This window comes from Acromyrmex echinatior, chromosome 10 (assembly GCF_024713525.1).
Source record: "Acromyrmex echinatior isolate Ae372 chromosome 10, ASM2471352v2, whole genome shotgun sequence".
Classification (NCBI taxonomy): domain Eukaryota; kingdom Metazoa; phylum Arthropoda; class Insecta; order Hymenoptera; family Formicidae; genus Acromyrmex; species Acromyrmex echinatior.
The window spans coordinates 809,348-830,062 of NC_141861.1; the positions used below are offsets into that span (position 1 = coordinate 809,348).

The 20,715-nt window shown below is 33.0% G+C and overlaps 2 protein-coding genes across 6 annotated transcripts; both read left to right on the forward strand.

Annotated features, from left to right (window-relative positions):
• Positions 1-1,015: 1,015 nt before the first annotated feature.
• On the forward strand, positions 1,016-6,143 carry LOC105148189 (MAP kinase kinase 4). Of its 3 annotated transcripts, none has more exons than XM_011059779.2 (10): positions 1,016-1,558; positions 1,746-1,817; positions 1,941-2,055; positions 2,139-2,234; positions 2,300-2,477; positions 3,531-3,650; positions 3,725-4,024; positions 4,113-4,339; positions 4,419-4,590; positions 5,986-6,143. In XM_011059779.2, exons 1-9 carry the CDS (start codon positions 1,516-1,518, stop codon positions 4,582-4,584), a joined length of 1,317 nt encoding a protein of 438 aa, XP_011058081.1. In that variant the 5' UTR covers positions 1,016-1,515; the 3' UTR covers positions 4,585-4,590; positions 5,986-6,143. The 3 variants fall into 3 exon arrangements, 2 of the variants coding, with proteins under 2 accessions (XP_011058081.1, XP_011058072.1); XM_011059770.2 differs by lacking the exon at positions 5,986-6,143 and adding an exon at positions 4,654-4,888; XR_846403.2 differs by having other exon boundaries at positions 1,017-1,558; positions 4,419-4,877.
• Positions 6,144-7,317: 1,174 nt separating this feature from the next.
• On the forward strand, positions 7,318-17,668 carry LOC105148204 (forkhead box protein J1-A). Of its 3 annotated transcripts, XM_011059800.2 has the most exons (5): positions 7,318-7,786; positions 12,420-12,579; positions 13,384-13,705; positions 15,781-15,959; positions 16,416-17,668. In XM_011059800.2, the coding sequence occupies exons 3-5, from the start codon at positions 13,432-13,434 to the stop codon at positions 16,890-16,892; spliced, it is 930 nt and encodes a 309-aa protein (XP_011058102.1). In that variant the 5' UTR covers positions 7,318-7,786; positions 12,420-12,579; positions 13,384-13,431; the 3' UTR covers positions 16,893-17,668. The 3 variants fall into 3 exon arrangements, with proteins under 3 accessions (XP_011058102.1, XP_011058094.1, XP_087266199.1); XM_011059792.2 differs by lacking the exon at positions 12,420-12,579 and having other exon boundaries at positions 13,343-13,705; XM_087410073.1 differs by lacking the exon at positions 12,420-12,579 and having other exon boundaries at positions 7,319-7,786.
• Positions 17,669-20,715: the final 3,047 nt, after the last annotated feature.

Below are 20,715 nucleotides of genomic sequence, written 5' to 3' on the forward strand. Positions count from 1 at the left end.
GAATAGGAGGAAAGGAAAGATTCTGATTGGTTGATTCGCTTTTGCATTATACATAAAGCGTTATGCGTTGTACAAAAGTCTGTGTCGCTATCCGAAGCACAGACTCTTATACAATAATATAATATAAGGTCTAAAAGAATGAACCACTTAAAGCCCTCTATTTTATGGAAAGAAAAGAAATAAAGTATATTGGTTAATTGGTTTGAACCTTTAATTGGTTCATTTTCTTATGCATCAAACGGCCGTGTCAAGTATGCTGGAGATCTTGCTCATTTTTAATTTTTTGTCTCTACAATTTTCTACTTGTTAGTAATGTAAAAATCGTTTTCGATTGCATGCATGCAATCACAATTACAGTATTGGTAATTTCACAATGGTAAAAACAACGTCTAAAATTTCGAAATCATAATTTGATTATCATAATTTGAAATCATTTTTTTATCATGATCAAAAAATGGCTTTTAATAATCATTTTGGAGCACTGAATTATATATACACTAGAATGGGCATCTCCGCTGTGAAGCATAGAAAATCAAATTGGCACCAATTGATCAGCGCCATTTTTATTTGGTCAATATAAGAGCGAATCAGAAGCTTTCAAGTGTTCATGCGCACTTACGTTTAGTGTTCTTTAGTGAGATATATACGTCAGCAAGATCATCGTGTGTGGGGTTATATTTGAAAGATTACTTTGAAAGATTATAAAATCACATGACTGTAAAATGTGCAAAGCATCAAATGAAGTGCTATGTTGGTAAAGAAGTAAAAAGGGCATTTCATTTCATAGGTAAGAATTTTTGTATTAAATGTATCAATTTCTGCACATATGTTAACGATGTAGGATATGAAAATTGTTATTAATGTTATTTTATTGAATACTAATAAAATTGAAGTGACATTTTTTTTATTTACATATCATGTTCATATAAGATTTCCATACATCGATAGTACATCGATCGATACATCGATCGCACCGCGCGCGCGAACGTTTCTGATTCGCTCAAATATCGTCCCAACTAAAATGGCTGATCAATTATGGCCACGAATTTTCCTCGATGCCCATTCCAGTGTATATATAGTTCAGTGTTTTGAAGTCATTTTGACATCATTTCGATATTATCATGATTTTTTGTTCTACTTGCTTATTATACTGATCTAACCTTACCCGTACCTGTTTTCGAGCGTCAATTGACGTCCATGGAAAAGCACCTTAAGCGGTCGAATGCTCGTGACTCGTGATAACTTGAATAACTGTCGACGAGTGAGTGAGATTTCGTGAGGATTCATAAGTTCGGTGACTTGTGATTCGATAGTTATCGTTGGTTATTGTCTCGGAACTTGAAACCGGGCAACGGGATCTCACCTTTCGGATCGCGCGACAATACAAATGGTGCGATTGCTGCATAATGTATACGCCAGACTGTTGAGATCTTGCGAGAAGGTCTCCTAAAAGAAGCGCCTTTAACGATTCCGTGCGGGCGCGAAACGCGAGGTTCGAGGGTGATTCTTGCCAGAATGGCGGAGAATCAGAGTAACTTATCTAGCCAGACCGGTCAAGGTATGTTGTTGTCACTTTCGCACACACGATGCCTTTTTTCATGTAGATAACTTAACCTATTCTCATCTCCGCGGTGATACGAGTCCCGACTCCCGGATAAGCGAGGACCACGATTTCGTCGAACGACGCATGATTTTCGGTCTCAAAGTTTCCTTCGTTACTTTCTAATAGAATCCTAACATTGCAGGTTCTGGCAGATCTTTTAATTTTCCGCGAATGGATTTTCGAACAAATAATGACGTTCAAAATGAGATGTCGGGTATGTTCGACATTATGCGATCTTTTTGAGAAAAAGAAAGAAAGAGAGAGAAAGAGATAGATAGAGAGATAAAGAAATTGAAATGTTAGGATGATTTCCTCACTATCCTGCGTTCTGTTGCAGAGAGACGAAGACAGCTGAAACTTAGTTTCCAAACGCAAGGCAATAATTTGTCATTTGCCAATTCTACAAATTCTTTATTGTCAAATTCAACAGGAGCCATGGCGTGTCCACCAATGTGAGATTTTAGCAAGCAAAATAATTCCATAGGTGTTTGTCCTTTCTACATAATAAGACTGACTTTTCCATTCGTGATGATAGATCCTCTCGCCCAAGTCTGCCTTTATCTCTACCTAAGCTGCCAGTAAGATCTCGCAATATGTTACAGCAGCAAGAATTTCTTCCTGATAAGGCAAGGTATGGAATTAGAAACAAAAAGAAGGCATATCATTTGAGATAAATTACAACGGAGCTTATTGTAGAGACAAACTACGAATGTGCCAGTCTATGCAGACTACTGGTAAATTGCAATTATCTTCAGACGTAGTGTATGATTTCACAAGCGAGGACCTTCAGGATCTTGGAGAAATAGGAAGAGGAGGATTTGGAACTGTAAATAAAATGATTCATAGGATAAGCAATACCGTTATGGCTGTGAAGGTAAGTAATTAAAATTCTCATTCCTTCCATTTCTATTTAAGCCAGAAACAGAGAAACGTAAGAAAGTAAAACATAAGTAGTAAGTAAATTGGCTAATTACAGAGATTAATGCATTATATTCTTTGTTGTGATATTAGTCAATTTATTTATTACTGTTTTTGAGTGTATATCAATTGTGCATGTTGCAATTGGACACCAACTAATCACAGCATTAGAAAATAAAAAAAGATCTCTAGGTGAAAGTCACTATGATCGACAGATGCAGGACAATTGCAACGGTATGCAAGTGAACTGCTCTCTTATGTTTTTCTATGTGCTTCTGGTTTTAAATTACAATTTTAATTACAATAATTAGGTGTGTGCAAAAGTTTACTGTATTTTTTAGCCTTCTATAATTATTTAATATTCAAATAAATTTTCTTTTTTTGTATTTTTGAAGAGTTGGCATTGAAGTTTGTGAAACATCATATATCATGATTTAATGAATATAATAGCAAACTTAAACATCCATGTATAAGGTCTTTTTTGTATCTGGTAGGACATTGAAAGTATGCTGTTTTATAAGCTCAAATCAGATGAAACAATTATTACCAAATATTATAATTGTCACTTGAATCATTTAGTTGACAAAATCGAATAGAAAAAGCTATTTATATATAATATGGATAAGGAAACTAGAAAGTCATTTTGCTGCACAATAAATCTAGGCTGCACACTTTTTGTACAAACCATCTTTAACTTAAGCTGGGAAGCTCTTATGTGCAGCATATTTATTCGACTTGATTATTACTTATTCCGATCGATGTATTTTAAAGTTGAAATAACATTTTTGAGATGCAGCTAGAATTAGAAGATAGATTAATGATGTTATTACTTTCAAACCAATGTCTTTTTTTAGCGTTAAAATCTAAACTGTCTGAGAGATGGCAAAAAGTTATAGAAAGTAAGGACATATATTTTTATGATTATTATTGCATAAAAGTTACAAAAAACCTTTGCACACACCTAATAAATTCTATTTAGAATTTGTAAGTTATTTGAATTATATTTTAGAGAATTCGCTCTACCGTGGACGAAAGAGAACAAAAGCAATTGTTAATGGATTTGGAAGTTGTGATGAAATCGAATGAATGCCCGTGTATTGTGCAATTTTATGGCGCTTTATTTAAAGAGGTATATATAGTTCGATGATATCGCACATTAATGATCAAGATAATTATTAGAGTATTTTGTTTTTTTATATACAGGGAGATTGTTGGATTTGCATGGAACTTATGGATACATCGTTAGATAAGTTTTACAAATTCATCTATGAGAAATTAAACGAGAGGATACCAGAATGTATTCTAGGCAAAATCACAGTTGCCACTGTAAAAGCACTGAATTACCTCAAAGAGAAACTAAGAATAATTCACAGGGATGTGAAACCTAGTAATATTTTATTGGATCGTCGAGGTAACATAAAATTGTGCGACTTTGGTATATCTGGCCAGCTTGTGGACTCAATTGCGAGGACTCGTGATGCTGGTTGTAGACCATATATGGCTGTAAGTTTTAATGGCGTGTGTAATTAATAATCCTAAAACGAATAGCTTGTTAAATTGTTCATGTTTCATAAATATTATAATTATTTAGCCGGAAAGGATAGACCCTCAACGCGCACGTGGCTACGACGTACGGAGCGACGTATGGTCATTAGGTATTACGCTGATGGAGGTTGCTACAGGATATTTTCCATACCCAAAGTGGAACTCTGTCTTTGAACAACTGTATCAAGTAGTTCAAGGTGATCCGCCGCGACTTTCCCCCAATGAGAATGGCAATCATTTCACTATGGATTTTGTGAACTTTGTGAATACATGGTAGAATAACATCATATTTTTCTACCGGTACAGCTACATGTTCCTTTTGGTATGACAATCGTTTGTATTATCTGTTAAGCTTAATTAAAGAGGAGACGCAGCGACCGAAGTACAATAAATTGCTGGAACATCCGTTCATCAGACAAGCCGAGGAAGCGACGATCGATGTCGCGGCGTACATCAGTGGTGTACTGGACAATATGGCTAATAACGGAGTGACACCGTTCACTACTAATCAACCATAAGAATCGGTAATTAAAGCAGCGAGGTGACTGCAGGGCATGTCACACATCATAATACATCGGTTTTTGCAGTTCTCTTCAAACATTTACCTTTCGAATACCGTGTATGAACGGTGTTATTGCACTCCGAACGATATCTCGTAGATAGCGGAAACCGATGACTGTTTCAGTCGACATGCGTCGTCGTCTCACTTAGAATTTGTATTCTCGTGGTCATGGAATGACCGTGTGCGCAATAGAATGACTATTGAGAAGCGCGCTGGCGAGCTGGCGTTTGTTAAATTGAATTACAATCGGTATGCACGTACGTTTTTTCTCCTCGTATTCCGTCTCTCTCCTTTTCCTTCTCTTCCTTCGACTCTTAAACATACACGTGCGTGCGCGCGTGTGCGCTCACACACACACACACACACACACACACAATACAATTGTAGGTATACATCACATCCTGACAGCGTTTTCTTCGGTTCATGTAATTCGCGTAATAACGCGACTTATTCAATGAAATATTTATATTTATATTAGAATTTCTAGCGGATCATGCATATACATGTATGTATGCACATATTTATGCGGATATATGTGTATATGAACTTGTATTTGTACCTGTACAGTGGACTGTAATTCGTGGTACAAAAAGAATTGATTTTTTATGTAAAGATAAATTTAAAAAAAATTACATTTTTATATACAAAACACTTTCTGACTTTATTGTTATTTATTATTACTTCTATTTGTGTTGTGCATGTCCATAAGGATAGAATTTATTTTTCTCACTGATTAAATCTACTTAAATTCTCTTATTAAGGGATCTCTTTGAAAGTCTAACAAGCGACGCTTTTAGGAATTTTTTTGAAAAAATCCACTGGAATTTTGTAGATTTTGGTACGTATATTGAATTAACTTTAATATATTAGGTGTAGTAAAAAGAAATCCATTATTTTTCCAAAAGATGGATTTCTTTTTACTACACCTAATATATAAAAATTTAGATAGATATATTCACATTATTAAGTTCTAAATTATTGGCGTTCACAGTGCACTATAAAAAAACGCAGTGTGCATATCTCGATGATCTGAAACAGAAAGACATTTTCATTTGTGAATGTTTGCAAGAGGGCACGAACTTGAGAAAAGGAGAGAAGTGAAAAATAACAAAATGATGTCAGTCAAAAGTCAAAATCTAGGTTTTTTTTTGCAAATCGATTTTGAAGAGCAACAAAAATTTTGGACTTTCAGAAAATCCGAGGAATTGTTCAAAAAGAAATATTTTACATCTTTTCCAATTTATCTTTGCATAAATAATTGTTTTCTTTTCCATTGTTTCACGAATTACAGTCCATTCTGTACAAATGCATAACTGTTTTTTGTCTAAAAGTCCTGATTTCCATAATCTTTCATAAGGAACATCGTAGGAGTACTCGGCAGACTAGTCGCCAAGATGATATTGAGGATATATCCGCATTGGCCATTTTTGAGGATTTTCTTAGGACAGATTTAAATACGAATATAAAATATTAGGAGTGCTATAATGTAATGGAAATAAATCATCGACACTCGCAGTTCTCTCTTCTCGCTAAACTCCCCTTACTTCGCCGTGCGCCAAGTTTTTACGCCTTGCTGATTCCTTTTACGACTAATTGGTAAGTCCCTCTTATCTTCCACGTGGTGGTTCGTCTACCGGCAGATTTTAAAAACTGCGGGTCCAGGTGCAATTTCGCCGTTGTGCGAACGTTAGAGGTCTTCGCCAATCGTGTTCTCTTCTTCTATATCTGATTAAATTGTTCTGTAAAATATTTTGGTGTAATATAAATAATTAGAAAAAAAGAAGAAAAAACAATATAACAATCAAATGAAATAAATGCCAAAGATGAGTTAATAACAAAAAAATGTTAAAAACTTATTGATTGCATTTAATGTTGGATACATTAAAAATTAAACAGAACTTTACAAAGGTTTTAACTTTACAAAGTTTTTTTAGCATATAATTTACATCCAAATTTAACTAAACATAATAAAAGATTATAGGCTCTTGAGATTTCCACGGACACTTTCTATACAGAAATTATGCATTTCGGGGGTTATCTCTGTGTCCAAATCCATTCTTAGAATGCCAGTGTTTCGTGAACATTGCAGTTCATTTCATCAGGGCGAGAAGCAGCCTGATACTGTATATAATAAAAGATTAATATCACAAAGATAAAAATTAATAGACTCCACGCTTAATTTTAATTACACCCATAAATTACGTCCATAAAATTGTAATGCCTCACAATCTCAGATTCTTCATAAAGTTACAATGATCTATAATGCATCACAATCTCAGATTCATCGTAACATTTGATTACTCTTGATATTTTTAGCTCCATAAATTATGCGATAGTCACGAGTATTCGAAACTTAATTTTTCATTATGAATTCCATTACTTAATTTAAAAAATAATATCGCAGGACACGATATAATTTTTACATCAGATATATCAACGATTGTGAACGCAAAGAAGAAAAGATTACAATTCGATAATTTGCTGATTCGAGTCTTTCTCTCGCGACGAAACTTGTTTCGCGCGAAGTGATAGGATAGAGAGAATTGCTTCCTGCAATCCTTGCAAATTGTTATATTTAAATTTATTCTGCTCGAGCTATCTCGTCGCATTTTTCGCGCGAGAATGAACCTTCGAAATAAGTAATGACCGTAATCGATAACCCTGGCGATCGTGCACGCGCACCTGCTATACCTGTCGTAGTGGTACCGTTTGTACAGGTAAGAAGATGGCGGTAGAATGGTGCTATGGTGGTTGATGGTGCCAGTGCTCTTCAATGGCAGTCGTTAGTTCGGATAGAACTACCGTGACTAACAATCAATTTGATAAAACGATCTCGGATTCTTGCAAAAGGAAAGAATAAACTCGCTGAACGTCGACACTGAATTGAAGTTAATCGAATAAGAACATTTAATTAGCTCTTGATAATTTATCGCGCGCGCGTGATAATATTAGCAAATAGTGTATCATCGTATTTTAAATTTTAAGATATTACAAGGAACGTGTGCAGTATCGAAATAGCTACTTCGAATGAAAATAGATTGAAATAATCTATGAACGATATCTCCAAATGATACAAGGATTATATGCCGCTTGAGAATTTTCTTCAATCAGTCAGTGTCGCGAAGCGTTTGTGTAAATTCGAATTGGGGGTGAGTTTGGTGAGTATATAGCTTTTATGTCTTTTCAGATTGCTGAAAACATAAGACTGCTGTAGAATCCAGCGCGAAAATTACACCACGAAAAAGTACACGATTGAAATTGAAGTCTAACTTTAGGTCGGCGCACGATTAATTTCGAAATCTAACATGGAAACTGGAAAAAAGTCGGTTTCGGAGAAACATTTTTAAAAACAATATTAGGAGTATATTTTTTAATAACAATACGACACTTTAAAAAATTAATTTGAATTTCTTAAAATTGAAATGATAGTAATAGAGAGATAAGGTTATAGGAGATTTCAATAGTATGATAAAGAAAAAAACAATTAAGTCTTAATTAATAATAGTCTTTTTTTTTAAATTACATTACTCAAGCTTTCTGTATCTTGAATTATATATATCAATGCAATTTTGGAAAATTCAAATCAATTTAAAAAGAATGTTGCCATTAAAAAATATACTTTTAGTATTATTAAAAAAATCTATTATCGAAAAAAAAAAAACAACATAAAGACGAAGTAAGAGGGGAAGTTGCAATGGTATTTTTCTTTTCTTTTCTATAATCATTTATACTGAGAGAGATATCGGAGCGTAAAGATTTCATAGTTTTGCAGAATTTGTCATTATCGCCATGAATAGTCGCGGTGGTGTAGATGTCTGCTACTGCTGCTGCTGTATTCGCCCTCGGAATCAATTCTCTTGAATATTTTATGCGCGAGCGCCTCCGCCCTCCCGGAACTCTGGCTTGCGTCCGCGTCGGAGTCTATATCCGTAACCTCCGGCGTATTATCCGATCTTTTAAATTGCCCACTGAAATACGTCCACATCATTTTTATCGCGATGACCCGCTACATTCTCAGGAGTTACATTCTCAGGAGTACACGCTGCGACTGACCCCTCGTATTTCTTAAGAAGAGAATTGCGTCATTATTTCTTCGTCTGCATTTCATGCAGTTGCATCGCTTCCTTTGATTTGCAAAACCGCGAGAAAATCATTCATACATTTCGAATCGAACATTTATATAGAATTGATTTCCAAAAATAAAAAAAAAAGTCTCGACAGTCTCGAATCGTCGATAGTATTGTTGTAAAACGACGGAACACAACGAGAGCATGCACATACGCTAGTATATAATCTATTCCTATATATATTCCTGCACATCGTGTCCGCGTTTTTTCCTTCCCCCGGAATTCATCGACTTGTATTCACGTCAATTCGACTATAATCGGAATGTAATCCAGTGCGAAGAGCGTCATCAAAATGGATCGTCTTGTAATAATGTGTCCGCAATCGATTCGAACGCAGATAGTACTGTACGCTATGCTGGTCCCATTATGTCTCTTTTTGCGCGGCGCATAATGTTGTTGCATGTAATGCATCACTTTGCGAGAGCGTGGTGGGCGCGTGCGGACTAAAGCTCTTTAATATAGAGCTTTAGCGCGGGCAGGTAAGCGTTAACATGCAACGAAACGATGGTAGTGACTCACAGTTTGACGGTCGCGCGTTCGCAAGCATGATGCGGGGACTACGGGGAGGGAACAGCAGTAGCAGGTGCTTGCTACTGCCGGTTGCTGATACTGGCTGCTACTCCGCTACCACCACCTTCAACGAGGTGGCCAGTCAGCTGGGTAACTCGGCAAGGCAGACGGATGTTTCCAGCAGATTATTGATCGGAACAGATACTTCCACTGACAATAATGTAACCGACAATGGGAAGTCCTCAGCGATGGCGTCCGTCCAAATTCTTTTCGGATTCTCTAATCTTTTACTTTCTGTGAGATTTGTCTTTCTGCGTAAACATTTGTACTTTGTATTTTGACTTATTCTAGAATTTAATCCCTTCGGATTTTCACTCTCCTTTCAATTTTAGCCGATTTATTTGAACCCTTATAATAATTATTAATTGAAATATTTAAATAAATAATAGAGTGAGTCAATGTATCAGTGGCCGGATAGCTGAAATAGATTATAGCTGATTATGGCCTAATTATCCGGACTCCGGTATAATTGTCCTGAGGTTCGACCACAATTATCAAATTAGTACGCTGATGGGAAACATTAATATAAATTGATGATAAAAAATAACTGATTCAAATTGATCTTTGTTAAATAATATCTTATTTTTATCAAAAATTATAAAAATAGTTTATTACCTTGCAGGGTTACGAACATTGAATCATCTACTTCGGCTGTTCAGCCATTGATACATTAACACACTCTATTACTTATTTAAATATTTCAATTAATTTCATTAATATCTACAGGAAGATCTCGTCATATTTACATTTTCAAAAAATAAGTCCTTTTGATTACCTACGATTTTTTTGAATATTAGACACAAAAAGCAAAATATAGCTTTTATCAACATTATCGAAACTTTGTTGATTAATGTACAATAATTATATATATTGATTTTTCATTTATGTTTTGATTAATATAGCATTGTTTAATTTCGAGAAAATAGATTACGATCATGAAGGAACTTTTTCTAAAATTGTAAATAAACTCTAAAAAAATAAATAAACTTGTAATAAGATTACTTAAATTAGTAAAAAAAAAGTAAATATAAAGGTGGTAACACTTTGACAGAAAAAGTATGTAATATTCTTTTCTAATATAATTTTTCTGTCAAAAATTTTGTAAAAATATTTTCTGTAAAATTTCAAATATTTTATATTACTTTTTATTTCATTATAAAACAATGAGTAAAATAATGAAAATTGTCAAATTATAATACATATAATTATATATAAGTTTGATTTAGATTTTCAATTAAAGATCTCTTTTAGTCGACAGTGTATACATATAAGTGCTACCGTTGAAATAAAATTTCGTCACACACATTTTTGGAAACGTTTGTCTTCTTAAAATTGTTGTTTTATTACAAAAACATATTTTTTCGTAATATTTTTCTTTCCGTTCCCGGAAAAGGATCAATTTTCTGTAAAACGTCCAAAAACATTTACGTGTACGTATCGTACGCAACTGTCCCACGTCTTTGTTGAGTCAGTAGGCTGACGAATCTCATGCTAACGATTCCGCATGGACGTCGACCAATGATGATGTCCGGGGTAAATCCGCCATGCTCTCGTCTCGGTCGAATAGCCGTGGCTTTTACCCCTCTCGTTCGCCGGCTTTATCGTAACTGGCGGTCGCTGCCTCCCTCGATTCGATCAATGGAGGCACCTGTACCAAGACGAGTGGGCGAACTGCGTTCACCCCCGCCTACATAACACTGACAAGTGCGCGTATACCTTCGTTCATTTGTTGTATCTATAGATAGAACATTTGGAAAATCTGAAAAATCACCCTTCCTAAAAAGCAGGGAAAATTATGTAAATTTTTTCAAAAGTATATGGCGAGTCGTTTAACTTTTTAATAGCATAAAAGAAATTTTGTCTAATACTTGTAATATTAAAAGTTCAAAGTTCTGTATATACCTACTATATATAATTATATATAAAATTATATTGTACATAATTATTTATATGAGCAATTTTTTTACATTCCTCCAAACTTGATCTTTTTTTATAAGAAGCAATATTATGCGAAGCAATATTATGCCTATCAATTCTTTTTGATGTTTTCTCATATTATTATTATTTTTATTATACTAACTAAATTTTATTTTTATTATACTAACTAAAATTATTTTTATTATACTAATAGTAATTTTATATTAAAAAAGAAGAAAGTATGGACGTGTGTAGACATATTTCATATATAATTATGTATGTTATGAATATTTATACACGTTTATGTATGTTTATATATAATTATATATATTCGTGCATGAAACCATTTTTATCGAGAAATTAAAATTATAACAAAATATAATAAAAACTGTAATTCTTTTTTTAGATAATTATTTTTTAAGAGTTTTATGATGGACATTTTTTCGTGCTACTAAATTGTATGCTATTAAAAAGTAAAATGGCTTGCTATGGATATAAATACAAACACATAAGTAGTGATTATAAAAAAATCTTCTATTGAAATAAATTTATATATATTCTTGCGTTAATAATAAAAGAACTATCTACAATGTATTTATGTAGTTAGATTAAAGTTGGACGTAAATATATTAACAATTTCAAAATTTATTGTATTTATAATCATATTTATGTTCATTAGAGCCATGTAATGTATTAACTTATTTAGTAAGAATACTGTTTTCACAAAAAAGATTAGTTTACGAAAATTTAGAATTAGTGTAGTAGGTTCGAGACTTATCAAATCTATTTTACTTACTAATATAATCGATAACAATTTTGTTTGTGAGATTTTGTATATACTTAAGATTTAAATACATTGAAGGACAAATGTTCTAAATGTTCAAACATTCACAATTTAAAAAATTTTTAAGACTTTCACGTTTTTCCAATTTCGAATAATATTTAGAATAATTCGGATCTTTATATTTCAAATGTTCGGAAAGAAACACTCAATAAGACATCATATACTGCTGAAATATGCGTATCGGTTATGTAACCGATAAATATCTTAATTTAATTAATGTAACTGTTTTATCTGCATACGTCATCTGCGATCTGAAATATTTCAGCGTCGCCACTAATATTCATACTCGCCAATCGCCATGAACGAGATTACGAGCTTCTCCGTTGATTTCAGTTATAGGGGAGGGGGTTATATCGACGAAAAGGAAAGTATTAGAGAAAGAGAGTCGTTGGTGGGTCTGACCAACGACGCGTGTACATGGTCCACCTGTGCGAGAGGGAATCTAGCACCTGTCACCACACGCGCGCACTGGGGTGTCTCTGTCAGGTCGCTGGTAAGCAGGTAGCTGGATAGCTAGCTAGCCAAGTGCGTTCCACCCCTTTGCTACCACCAGTCGAACTCGCCCGACCATGCCGTGTGTACGCCACTCTCTCGCAGTCAGTCGTCGTTAAATGCTTGTCATATATACGCGCATACCTCGTCTTTATCGGGAATAGCGTGAAATAATTTCAGTTTTGAGTATGGTATCGTGATTTTTGTAATCTTCTTTTTTTTTTAATGCAAATTCCTCGCTCTGTAAAATTGTGATCAATGTTGTGCCTTTCCGCGAACGAGCATTAACGGGTGACGCATTATTGATGCCGTTTGCCTCCCAAAGAGTGCGGGGAAATATGTGTGAATTCCAACAAAACGCTCTCTATATTTATACGTATATAATATTGTAGTACGTAAGATAAAATAAAAAAGAAAAGGAGAAGTTTTTACATCAAATGCGCGGTTGTTATTTCTCATGACGTCAGAAGACATTTCCATAAATTAGTGAATCATGAGTTCCAAGTAACGCGTGAACAATTTTGAAAGCAATACAGTCGGAATTTTAACTTTTCTCCATATTGCATGATACTATCTAAAAGCCTGCGAGTGGACAGAAAAGTTCGACAACGTATTATCATTGCTTCCCGAAATCAACAAAATCAATCGTTCGCATCCTCATCGCTTATAATTTAGAAAATTTAATTACTTGAATAATTTAATTACTGTTAAACTCTATTGGAACCCTCGACGATTCTTTAAAACGTGAGGAACGCACCTTGCAGGAAAAATTAACGCTGCAACGAAGAACCATTGTTTTTAACAGGCGCTTATCGCGCTGGCAAGCTGGTGCGGGTAATGAAAGACGATAAAAATGAGGATCGATCTAGTAGAAGTTGAAGTATCGACGGAGGATAGCTCGTCTACCACTGCTGCTACCACCACCGCCACCATAATGGATAGCAGCAGCATGGACAGCACTGACGACTACGATGGAGTCGAGGCCGAGTTGACAAGTCTCTCCTGGTTGCAGTCACTGGATATTACTAGCGCATCCGGTCTGCCGACGCCACCCTGTTCGCCGTCTCCGCCGCCGATCATCCGCCAACCCCCAAAGAAGTTGTCGCCCTTGATCAAGGCCGAACTAGGTATTAAGGATTTATTTCAAGTTTTAAGGATTTAATTCAGAAAGGGATAATTGCAGTTTTGATTATTATTATGCAATTGGATTTCAAAAATCATAAAAAATTATTTTGAAGTTTAAGTCTTCTATTTTCGTAATTTATTGTAAAGTGTAAAATTTCTATTCGCTTACCGTTACTATCTCAATTTTTTTGTATATTTTCAAAGTCAATTCTTTTTTAAGTATTGTTTTTAAAACACATTTCTATGTCGTGTATTTTCTCGCTTCTGAAATCACAAATCTTTTAAGCCTACATTCTACAATGTGTTCTTTGTTTCCTGTTTCTTGCTTTTTACCTTTTGCTTTTTTCTCCTTTGCAATCGTTTTATCGACAATTGTATTTTTTGCTACATATTTCTTGTTTCTTTCAAAGTTGGTTAACTTTTATCTCGCGACGTAAAACAAAAAATCGAATAAGAAGCAAAAATACAAGATGTTAAAAAATAGTACAAAGCAAGAAAGGAAACAAAAAGCACATTGTAGAATAGACTTTATGATGTCAGAAGAGAGAAATACAGAATAAAAATTCATGCAAAGTGTATATTAATATTGTTGAAATGTGTTTCCATAAAACAACACAATCGGTATAAGAGAGACTTTGAAAATATACCAAAAACTGTTTATTTCGTTAATTTATGAATAACTATATATCTAAAAATAAATTGTGTACGACAGCATTATTATCATTTTATGAATATATGTTAACGATACTTTAATTTGCTTTGCATCGCGTCTTTTATATTAAATTTATATTTACCGATTTTATTTTTATTTTTACACTGAGGAAGACCCAATCGAAAGGGTTGAAACGTTTGTCAATTTTTCTCAAGAATAAAATATACTATTTCACACACGTCTAACCTGTGTTGGTTCGCGTTAGCTGATTTATATCTATTCTTGGAAATTGTGCACATACATACACACACACACACACACACACACACACACACACACACACACACACACACACACACACACACACACACACACACACACACACACACACACACACACACACACACACACACACACACACACACACACACACACACACACACACACACACACACACACACATGCACACACACACACACACAAATTTATTTGATAAATATGAACAGGGGACCTCTCGCTCGTGATCTTGATCTTGACACATTATTAAAATTATAATGCTGAGTAACTGACAAGTTTTAGTCGTTATCCGTTAAAATGTTATTAACAAAACAATTGATAAAAATATCGATCAAGGTACTCCGGTTCGATGATCTTAATCTTGACATATATAGTTAAGATCATGATCCTGAGTGACCTCCAACAAGTTTTAGCCGTCGATCGTTACTAAGTTAAAAAATTAGAAACAAAAAAATTTTTTAAATAGAATTTTATTTCTGCTAATAACGTTTTATTTCTGATAGGGAGAAAGTGAGGTATTTCTTAATATTACACAACTACCCCTAAAACTCACACCCCTTTATTGTTTTGCGTTGTAAAGCGTGTAACAGATATGCTGCCTCTCTGTGGAAGGTGGGACTTCCAAAAAAAAAAAAATAACTCAACCTAAACCATATTTTAATATGGGATGACTCTCGCTTTGCATACATTTTACACAACACAAAGCGAATGGTGGTATGATTGAGTTTATTCAATCTTTAGAAGTTAATATCATTAACTATTGTGAAAATTGTAAAGTGATAAAGAACTTCCCAATTATTAAGAAATAAGTTTATTTAAAAACTTATTTCTTATTGCATAAATTTATTATGATGTTTGTATCTGTTTGAGAGATATACAAATCATAAAAACTTATTTCAATTATTTGCTATTACAAATTTATTGTATTTGTTTTTTGAATTTATTTATTTTTTGTGTGCAATTTTCCATTTTATTTCTCATTACTTATATATCGATAACTTTTATGAAATGTTTAAATTATTTGATCAATATTTTGAAAATAATTATGTCTAGATACACGATATATTTATTTTTGAATCGCAGAACGATGAAGATCGGATGATTTTCTTTCGATTTCCTATCTATTAGATCTTGCGGAAAATGCTGAGAAATATCGAACGGATCCTGATGCAAAACCGCCGTTTTCCTATGCCACTATCATTTGCCTTGCGATGCGCGCCAATAATAACAAGGTCTCTCTTTCAAACATCTACGCATGGATCCGAGAAAATTTCTTGTTTTACAAATACGCCGATCCAGCCTGGCAGGTAAACGGATTTTATATTTGTAATTCTTTCTTAATTTTTTATTTTATTCCTTGAATTAATTAACAATGTATTTTTTTTTATCTAAATAAATATATTTAACTAATAAAACGCTACGAGCCAAAGCAAGTTCTTTAATAAATAATAGAGTAAAAGCTGAGAATAGAGCTACTAATATAGAATAGGATCTTATTTTTGATGTAATCTTTGAGCCTTTTATATTTTCATTTTATTATTAAATATGTTTTAAAAATTATCTATTTTTATTTAAAAATGTATTTTATCTAAGTTTTATTATTTCATATTTTATCTAAAATATAAGTATAAATTTTCATTTCATTGCTTTCCGAAAAACTTTAAAAAGAAACTTTACAAAGAAAATTTTTGACTTTATTACTTAAGTACTGAACATTATTGAGCGCTGATAGTAATGATATTTTTATCGTTTATCTCGAGCAGAACTCAATTCGGCACAATCTCTCGTTGAACAAGTGCTTCTTGAAGTTGCCACGTTCCAAAGACGAGCCGGGCAAGGGTGGCTTCTGGAAGTTGGATCTCGAAAGAATGGAGGAAGGCAAACGATCCAGGCGCCGTTCCGCTATCTCACAGCGAACTCGGAGCACGAAGAGGCAATCTCCTTCTATGACGACAACTACGACAACGACGACGACAACGACGACAACAACGGCAGCGACAGCGATGACGCTCAATGTTCTTCAAACCAGTAGCAGCTGCACGCCGCCCACCAGCTGTTTGTCAAATACCCTGTATGAGACCCCGCCTAGTAGCGTGTCACCCCCCATAACGGACAATCTGTCGGAGGTACCGGAGTCGACGCAGGTGAGCTTGAGCGAGGACGACTTCACGAGTTTGTTGATTGCCGGTTGGGACGAAAATAATCAACTGGAGCTTCTCGATCTGTTGGACACCCTCTAAACCTCTCGGCTCTCAATGCCCTTTTCCCTTCCTTTTCTCCCTCTCGCAAATATCTCTCAGGAATCATCGGTTCTTCGTATAAAACGGAAGCGTTCTCTCTGCATGCATCCCTCCTCGACTCCTCGTTTCATACGATGATGAATGTCATGAATAATAGCATTTTCTAAACAATTTAAATCTTTAGTTCTACTTAAATTTGAGAGAACATCCCGTTCCAGGTATTGCGGTTGCGATAAAACGCGCGAGCAATTATCGTTAATATCATGGGATTATCATCTAATTTTTTTTTGCGTAAACGATCATCTAGAGTGATTTTTAAATTCTAATTAGAAGACACTATTATTAATTAAATATTGCATATTATTGATTGTTCTACAATTTATTAGATAGAGATTCTCTAACATAAAATAACGACATGAGAAAGTCGCGCGTTGGTCTGCCATGTTTCAGTAATTCTATATATTTGAATATTATATATTTGTGTTACTTTAAAATTTCTATAATATAATTAAAATTAGAGATTTTTAAAGGTTTTAACAAATAAATGCGAACAAAATTATTTAGTTTAACGCTTTTTTTTACAAAATTATTTTGAAAATTTGATTGTGTATCTTGAAACGAGGTTAAAATTACAAAAGTGACAAATTCAATGGAATATTTATAATTTCATTAATGCCTAATATTATATTTATTTAATAAATTCACTTCTGTTTAACTTTCGCACGTTTCAAAATATACAATCGATACTTTGATACGTAAAGAAAAAGAAATAAAAATTTTTTATACTTTTAACATTTATTTTATACAAATTATATTGTGCCTCGCCATCGATTTATTATCGTGTTTTATACATGTATGTACACGTGTGTGAGTGATCCGTCACTGCAGGTTTAGATTAGAGATGCGTTAATTAATAGAAATACAATATTATATTTCTCTCTCTGTTATAGATTTTACTGAAATTATTATCCTGCATACAAAAGTCGATTCAAATCGACTCATATCGCGACTCCATTAGAGGGTCTCTATTAGATATACTATTTGAGCTCACATTTTATGTATATACATAGATTTAATGAATATCTACTAAAAAAAGGAGAAAATAGAAATATATATATATATATATATATATATATATATATATATATATATATATATAAAAGATCCCGCACACTTTTCATGAAAAGACAGACTTTTGTCAAATTGGTTAAATTTTTGTGACTGCTTTCATGATGCTGATTAAAAATTTCAACGACCCCAAAAAATTCAACTTTTATGATTAAAGGAATCCTAAATCACTCAAAAATATTTTACAGAAATCGTGGTTTTTTTTTTTTAAGTGAGTCAAAATGGATCAAAATTATTGTGTTTTGTCTAAGAATCTTCTCAGCTTCAAGAAATTGAAATTGACACTACAAAATGGAAGAACAATATGAAATTATTATAAATTGAAGAATTTTAAAATTTAAAACAAAAGTAAAATTCTATATAGAATTAAAAAGCAAAAATTAAAAACTTACAAAGAGATGTCTAATTGTATTTAGACTTTTGTCCCACCTTGTATATTTTACATGCACATGCAAAATATAATATTGTGCACATACACGCACAATGTGTACTTTATGTAGAAGATCTCTGTAAAATATTTTTGAGGGTATTTAGAGTCTTGTAATCATAAAAATTGAATTTATTTTTATTTCCATATGCCCATTGAAATTTTTGATCAACATAAAATACATATCAAAAATTTGACAAAAGCCGGTTTTTTTTTATAAGAAATCTGCGGGGTCCTTTTTCGATCAATAAAGGAAACGATTGCAACTCTGATCATGTTTCCACTTAATATAAAAATCACTCAGGATATCGATCATGTCACTTTTTTCCTAAAGTAAAAGTGAAAATTTTTTATCACTGAAGTTAATAGAAAATTTTTTATTTTTCACATTCCCGCCTTAGGGAAAAAGTTACATGAAAGATACACACTTACATGATTATATATTTCCGAATTACAATTAATTCAAGAACAAACGGACACAAAAATTTGTTACATGAGATATCTGATATTAATTTTGTAATCGAAGCGCGATTCACTTGCGATCGATGTCGAGGTAGTGAGAACGGAACTACCGTTAGGGAAGAAAGGCCAGAGAGAGAAAAGCGAATATGTATCTTCTTTCTTCTTCCTTAACAGTTAGTTAATAGGCACAAAGATAACGAATGATAGTAGTTGAATGCAATTTGAACATGCTTAGGCAGATGGTCTTTGTTTCCTTACTGGAACCGCATTGAACTATGACGCGAGAAGCAAGAAGTGAATCCATGTGAACGTGTTCCTTTTTCTTTTTTTTTCTTTTTTTTAAATTCTTTTTTTTTATTTTATTTAGGTATATTGAAATGATTATTTCGTGTGCCACTATTTGCGTACGATGTTAATTGAAATAATAAAATCAAAGATAATATACATATCAATTTCTTTCTTTTATTATTCTGAATTGACATTTAATTTATAATTTAATCTATTTTTATTATATATACTGAATTGATTTAATTTGTAATTTAATCTATGTGTTTTTCGATATTTTTAAACAAAAATAAATAATATGACAATTAATCAAAATTTACAATTGCTTATTAAACAAAAAAGAATTCTCGGTATCGTTTTATCGATCTATATTATCAAAAGTGTGAGGATGTAGGAATAAATTAATTTATTTTAACATAAAATACGTATAAATAAAACGTATGTATAATACGTACATACATACGACTAATATAACGTACAGAAAAAAAATTCACATGAGTTCTCGTATTTATTGTCATAATACAATATGGCTGCAGAGAAAACAGTAGAATTACCACCGTTAGTAATCATCGCGTTACGTATAACGTATATTGCAGTAAAGTATCATATCTGTTTTTTATTTCTACACTCTCTAATGCATAGTGCAATAAGTTAAAGTGAAATAAATATACGTTTCTTTCACTTGAACTTATTGCATCGTGTGTACCAATTCAAAAAATATAGAAATAAAAAACAGACCTCATGATGGAACAAAATAAGGTGTATTATTCTCGTACGCACTCGTTTATAATAAATGGCCAATCAGGAATTGGTCACAAATGTTAAAAAACTATATGGCTGCTAACAGTTGGCTAAGTCAGCTGTCAATACTGTCAAATGTTAATTGAGGATTAAATTAAAAGTTCAAGATGCCGTGTTGCATAAAAAATTGTAGAAGTCACACAGCCAGTACTATATATTAGAAACAAATTAAATTTTTTATCTTTTCAAAAAGAAAAATTGACATTTGTCAGTGGAAATAGACAAAAATCAGAAATGAGAAATTGACATTTTTTGTGTTTATGATTACTTTTGATTGGTTGCTCCGACTCTATTGCTTCTATTATGCACACAGATACACTTTGTTTTTCTCATCATGACGTATATAATATATATATATATATAAAACTGATATACATATAACTATAAATGCTAAAACGGCTATTGATAACATCGTAATTTAATTGAAATGTTATCAGATTATGCCGCTGAAATATTTGATATAATCGGCAGTGTTACGTGATAAGTAATATTAGTGCTTTTGATGTATTCCATGAATTTAGAGATATAAGCATTTCTGAGATACAGGCAATGAAAATATTCATTATTTCTAAATGTATAATTTCTATATCGTATAATATAGCTATTCTAATTGGTTTCTATTTATTTTGATACCGTTTCTGCCGCATCTATTATTTTGTTTGCGCTGTAGCCATTGATTTATTTCAATTTTCTTTTCGTCATTAATCTTTTTTTTTTCAA